Source organism: Elaeis guineensis, chromosome 5, assembly GCF_000442705.2.
Source record: "Elaeis guineensis isolate ETL-2024a chromosome 5, EG11, whole genome shotgun sequence".
In the NCBI taxonomy this organism is placed as follows: Eukaryota; Viridiplantae; Streptophyta; class Magnoliopsida; order Arecales; family Arecaceae; genus Elaeis; species Elaeis guineensis.
Window position 1 is genome coordinate 97,271,472 of NC_025997.2, and position 6,613 is coordinate 97,278,084.

General features: G+C 43.1%; 1 protein-coding gene across 2 annotated transcripts; it reads left to right on the forward strand.

The window, feature by feature from the left end:
* The first annotated feature begins 2,523 nt into the window (after window positions 1-2,523).
* LOC105036307 (cytochrome P450 71A1) lies at window positions 2,524-6,207 on the forward strand. Of its 2 annotated transcripts, XM_029262177.2 has the most exons (3): window positions 2,524-3,039; window positions 3,124-3,436; window positions 5,354-6,207. In XM_029262177.2, exons 1-3 carry the CDS (start codon window positions 2,555-2,557, stop codon window positions 5,969-5,971), a joined length of 1,416 nt encoding a protein of 471 aa, XP_029118010.1. In that variant the 5' UTR covers window positions 2,524-2,554; the 3' UTR covers window positions 5,972-6,207. The 2 variants fall into 2 exon arrangements, with proteins under 2 accessions (XP_029118010.1, XP_073114113.1); XM_073258012.1 differs by having other exon boundaries at window positions 2,525-3,436.
* The last annotated feature ends 406 nt before the right edge of the window (window positions 6,208-6,613 follow it).

Sequence of the window (6,613 nt, forward strand, 5' to 3'; positions counted from 1 at the left end):
AAAGTCAGGGGCGAAGTCCGGCTCCCTTAGGAGTCCGGATGAAGTTTACCAGCAGCCGGGGTCGAGGATGAAGCCCAGCTCCCGTAGGAGTCTGGGCGAAGCGTTCCAGCAGTCGAGATCGGGGATGAAGTCCGGACGGAGTCTTCTTTCGGCCGGAGTCGGAGACGAGATCCAGCTCCCGTAGGGGTCCGGGCTGAGTCTTCCTGCAATTGGAGTTGTGGGTGAAATTCGGCTCCCGTAGGAGTCCGGACGAATCCTTCCAGCCGTCGAGATCGGGGATGAAGTCCGGACGGAGTCTTCCTTCGGTCGGAGTCGGAGACGAGATCCGGCTCCCGTAGGAGTCTGAGCTGAGTCTTCCTGCAATTGGAGTTGTGGGTGAAGTCCGACCCTCGTAGGAGCCCGGACGAAGTCCGCCTGCAGTCGGAGTCGGGAATGAGGTCCGGCTCCCGTAAGAGTCCGGGTGAAGTCCGCCTGCAGTCGGAGTCGGGAACGAGGTCCGGCTCCTGTAAGAGTCCGGGCGGAGTCTTTCCGCAGCTGGAGTCGGAGACGAGATCTGGCTCCCGTAGGAGCCCGGGCGAAGTCCACCTGCAATCAAAGTTTGGGGTGAAGTCCGGCTCCCTTAGGAGTCCGGATGAAGTTTACCAGCAGTCAGGGTCGAGGACGGAGCCCGGCTCCCGTAGGAGTCCGGGTGAAGCCTTCCAGCAGTCGAGATCGAGGACGAAGTCCGGACGGAGTCTTCCTTCGGCCGGAGTCGAAGACGAGATCCGGCTCCCGTAGGAGTCCGGATGAAATCTGGTAGTTGTAGGAATCTACCATTGGAGAAGTTCAGCCGTTGACGAAGTCCAGGGTAGTTCGGATTGGAGTTGAACCTGGCTGGAAGAAGTCTGGAAGGGATTCGGGGAACAGCTGATAGTCGTAGAAGGTCGGCTGGCGGCGGAGCTTAGTGAGCACTTGGGGCGGCTTAATAGATGACTGGGGGAACTCATGTTGAAGGAGCTCGGGTGGTGCAGTGAGAGTTCGTTCGTCAGGAGAATTTAGTCAGCACTGTGGAAATCCGATTGTTGGAGAAGTCCGGAGAGATACCATCTGCAGTCGAAAGCCGGAGGAGTCCTGGGAGGGTCAATCCTGTCAAGAACTTCGGCTGAGGGTATTTTATACCCAACAAGTATATTTTCTAATAATAAGAATTTTAAACAAATAAAATTATATTAAGTATTTTATTTCTGATAAGATATATATTATTTAAAATTTTTAAAACTCTTTGGTAGTTATTATCCATTGGGAAATTTTATAACGTTCCATAGAGTTGCATATTTTTTGAAAAGAATCATATGCAACATTCGGATTCTGAAAGTTGCATCACTTCTGGAGTAATATGACATTTGGACCCCCATAGATTTATGGAACGTCTGAAATCAAAAATTAACTTGCTTTCTTACTCAGACTTTTTGTTCTGTATTTTCTAAAAATCCTCTTTCTACGTTTCATCTATTTAGGTGTGGGTTTTTGACCAAAAATGATTAAGAAGTGCAATTTTACATCATCTTTGTGTTAGGTATTGTATCCTAGGGATAGAATTTTGAAGAGTTCTTTTGCACCTAAAAGAGGAGAAATTACTATCTTTAAGAAAATTTCTACGTTCTGTTCTTCTATCATATTTTTTCTGTATCTTCCACCCAGCACAACAGAGAAGAGTCAAGAAGTGGATATTTTTTGAATGAGTCAAATTGAAGATATGAAATTTTTTGCTGCAGTTGAATGCGGAAGATACGGAATGAGTCAAATTGAAGAATTTTCAGGTTCTCTGCTAAGTTTTCTAACTCGATTATCAAGAAAATATCTTCTTTGAGCATCATCGAGTGGACTTCTGCTTCTTCTGTAAAGTTGAATTCTGAGGCTTTTATGGTAACTTTATTTTTCTAGATAATGCACTAATTTCCTTAATGAAATGATTGATGGGCATTGCTTTATCTGCTTCTCAATTTGGAAAAACGGTGCGGATCGGAGCATGTGCAAGTGATTCAAGCCCAAGCTAATGTCCAGAGTTTCTGCTTGTTGCCGTGTGTGACAAAAATTCTTGTTATTTTCTCTTCCAAGAAGAAGCACGGATGCTCTGCAGTGCATGATTTGAACTGCAGGTATCGTGCAATACTCGACGATGGATGGACATCAAACAAGACGGCTTTATTTTATTTTGAGGATTGCCATCAATCTTCCGATAGCAGCCACCAAGTGCCGCGCAACATTTCTACCGTAGAACATCCTGGATCTTCCAGAAGACGATAACTACTGGACAGTCATGTTGGCGCTGCGTAGGCCCACCCTGGTTGGCAAGCAGGATTTTTGGACTGCCTGCCTAATATGTTTTAAAAAAACTTGTCCAATAATATGCACTAAAGTCCATGTGTCATACGCTGGCACGATAGCCGCCTTTGGAAATTAAGCTACAGTACGTGGGCTATCAGAAACGGATGGCTCTAGACCTCACGAAGGGTCCTATAAACATGAGGAAGAGAGAGCTCACCTCCAAAAAATCAACAAGGCATTCAACACAATGGAGCCCTTGCTCTCTCTCTTGGCTTACTCATGTCTCCTCTTACTCTCAGTAGCTGTATTCTTGTGCGTAAAGGCCTCCTGGCCAAGCCCCAGGTTCCCTCCTGGCCCATTAGGGCTCCCAATCATCGGCAATCTTCACCGATTGGGTGAGAATCCATACCGCTCATTCCGGTTCCTCTCGGAGAAATATGGCCCCCTCATGAGCCTAAAGCTTGGTTGCATACCAACTATCATCGTATCCTCATCGGAGATAGCCTCCGAGATTCTGAAGACCCAAGATCTTATCTTTTGCACTAGACCTCGCCTTGTCGCCTTCAAGCGATACTCTTATGGTGGACGGGACATAGGCTTATCACCCTACGGCGAGCAATGGAGACAACTGAGGAGAATTAGCATGTTAGAAGTCTTCAGTGCAAAGAGGGTGCAAGCTTTTCAATCCATAAGGGAAGAAGAAGTAAACGTCCTAGTACAAACTCTATTGAGGCAAGCATCAAGTGGTCCGGTGAATCTTAGTGAGATGTCTTTCTGCCTCTTTAACAATATCACAACTCGAGAAATTTTCGGCAGGAGGATTTCGAGTGATGGTGACTGCACGAGCAGCAAATACCATATTCTCCTAAATGAGATGATGTCTTTGCTGGGAGGGTTTATTTTAGGGGACTTCTTCCCGTCGATGTGGTGGTTAGATGTTCTCACCGGCACGAGAGCAAGGCTTGAGAGGAGCTTCCATAGCATGGATGAGCTTCTTGAGGAGGAGATCAAAAAGCACATGCATGGTGGAGGAAGCCGAGATGACTTCATTGGTGTTCTCCTCGAGCTTCAGAAGGATTTAAGCCTTGGATTCCCCCTCACCAGGGATCATATCAAAGGCGTCCTTATGGTTCGTATCTTTGCTCCACTTCTTTCTCTACTTTGTAGAGCATATAGGGTGCTATGAGTTGTTTTATAAACCAACAAGCGCAAAGGGATAATGCAATTATGCTATCATCTTTGAGACTTGCAAGCATGGGCACCTGCACACGGTTGGATGGTTCGAGTGGTTTTTTGCATGATTAAATTGTGTAGACACAAACACGTGCGTACACAACTAGCTTAGCTTTCTTAAATCATGTCCGACTCCAACATATATAGCTGAAGCAAAGCCCGTATCCAAATATGAACCATGGTAGACCTTAATTAACATAATAGTAATAATAATAGCAGCAGCAACAACCTCAATAAATTATATATTAATTACAATAATCTTGAAATAGGACTTGCAATAGTCATATATATTGGGACAATCTTTGTTTCTCAAAACCAAACGATGAAGCATTCCCTATCAACTGAGGCAGATTAAGCCAAATGCCCATCAAACCATCTGGTTATAGAAGTTGATTGTTCATCTAGACTTGATCACTACATATAGTGCCGCTTCAGCAACATCCGATAATAAGTCCATGATCAAACAACTAGTGTAACATTATACCATCAAATTGTTATGTGATAGTCTCACATCGATTGTGAAACTAATAAATGCTCGGTATATAATGACTTAAGTTGTCTACTACTAACAACTCGGGCTTAAGTATTTTGAACTACGTGGTTTAGGCCTGAATAAGTTGTGGGGTCAATAAACTGCTTAGGGTATTACAAAATGGTATCAGAGCCACGTCTGAGGGTATTATCATATGGGATCACGTTGGAATAAATTGTGCATCCCGATGATATACTCTTGATCTGGTGAGGAAAGGTTGACCATCAAGAACGGTGACAGTAGCATGGTGGGCTTGCCTCCGGAGTCTTACATGGATATGTACTGGGAGGGTATACTGGGGCCAAGTAGGGCCTTGATCAGAATGTCAAAGATTTAAATGGGAGAGATTGTGATAGTTCTACATCGATTGTGGAACTAATAAATGATTGATATATAATGACTTAAGTAGTTTACTACTAACAACTTGAACTTAAGTATTTTGGGCTATGTGGTTCAGATCTGAATAAATTATGGGGTCAATAAACTGCTTGTGACGTTACATGTTAGATGAGTATCAAGCCTGGGGATGTTTAATCAAATGGATAGAAAAAGTGGTCTTCAAGGACTTCTCCGGCATGCATGTGGTGCAATTCGTATATGCAGTCACTTGCCCTGTAAATCAGATCCAATAAATCAGATCCAATGGGTTCACTAAATCATTCCCTACGAGAGGGAGGTGTGTGTGTGCGTGCGCGCGCGGGTGTTTGACATTTCATTGGGACGGCCCGTGATGGTGTGGGGCTCCCCGTCTTATACATGGGATGGTGCTTTTAATGCACTGGTGCTCCATCATTATTCCTTGGACGGCCTCTTAACCAACCGACCGGATAAGATTATATCAGCAACAAAATCAGATTTGCTTTCTGCTTGTGTTCCAAAAGATGGCACGGAAGCGCACAAGCAAACTATTTGGCAACCTCCGAGTGGCACATGCGAGGTGTGGGAGTGTGGTCCCAAGAAGGAATTAGAAGGGATTATATGACAAAAATTAGTTCAACCCTCCATATCGTACTTTTGATTGATTTTACAAGATGTGCGCCTGAAATTCTGCAGTCTAGTTGACAATGAGACATAAATAGTTTGTCCTATATATTCTAAATGCTATAATTTTCCTCTCTTATGCATACGTATACATGCTCCTTTCTACATATAGTCCACACAAGTATATTAATATCTGGCAAATGATGCTATATATATTGATTTCTCAAAGAAAAATCTCAAAAAATCATTATATATATATATATATATATATGATCTAACAATCACTTCCATACTTGGCAGGATGTGTTCCTTGGTGGATCAGACACTTCTGCCTCTGTCTTAGAATCGGGAATGACTGAGCTTATGAGGAACCCACCCGTTATGAAGAAAGCCCAAGATGAAGTTCGAGGACTCCTTGGAAATAAAGGAAAGGTAGAAGAGGGTGACGTTCAACAGTTATATTATCTAAAGCTCGTAATTAAAGAAGTTCTTCGGTTGCACCCTCCCGCTCCATTGCTAGCCCCTCGAGAATGCATGCAAGATTGCAAGATCAATGGATGTAATATTCCTAAGAAGACAAGGGTGTACGTAAATGCATGGGCTATTAGCAGGGATCCCCGATATTGGCAAGATCCAGAAGCCTTCATCCCTGAAAGATTCGAGGACAATGATATCAATTTCAAAGGGCAACACTTCGAGTTCATACCTTTTGGGAGTGGCCGAAGGATATGTCCAGGCATGTCGTTGGGTGTGGTTGCTGCAGAGCTTGCACTTGCCAATCTTCTCTATAGGTTCGACTGGGATTTGCCTGGTGGAATGAGCAAAGAGGATATTAACATGGAAGAGCAATTTGGTTTAGTAATTCGCAGGAAATCACCTCTTATTCTAGTGGCAACCCCAACATCTGTCGTTTCCTAGAGCTGCCACCATGAACCAGCAAACTTATCTTTAATATCATGCTTGATTGTAACAATAAAGGATGGATTGATAGAAACATCTACTCTTATGGTACGAATCTGCTGGGGCTTTTGCCGAATTCCTTTCTAGGACGAAGGGGGGGGGAAGCTATGTATTAGGAAGAGGTCAATTTATGCTTATATTTATGTATTTATGCGTGTATATGTGCATGATATAATCAACTAGCTATTTTATACTGTTTGGGCTTGTATCCGATTTAGAAGTTAATTTGACGTCTTTGATACCATATGCAACGCATTCAATTTTAAATTTTGATGATCAGGTCCGGATCAAGTACCAGGCCTATTTATTGGAGTGACAGCCAACATGGTATATCGAGATATTCCAATTCTACCGGCATTCCAGTTTAAAGAGAGAACTACAAGCTTTTTTTTCTTTTTATTTTTTAAATGGATGCAACTGATCGATCAACCATACAAATATATAATTCCAATTATCTTCCTAGCATGACACAGCTATGCAACAAAGACGTTAGAATCCTACAACCACGACAAGATTCAATTATTCAAACCCTTCAATTTTACCAAAAAAAAAAACTCAATTTAGTATCCAAACAAAAAAAAGAATCCAAAAAAAAAAATG

Coding starts and splice junctions, on each gene's coding strand:
- LOC105036307 (XM_073258012.1), top strand. CDS start 2,555: ATGGAGCCCTTGCTCTCTCTCTTGGCTTACTCATGTCTCCTCTTACTC. Junction 3,437..5,353: donor ATATCAAAGGCGTCCTTATG/GTTCGTATCTTT, acceptor CATACTTGGCAG/GATGTGTTCCTTGGTGGATC.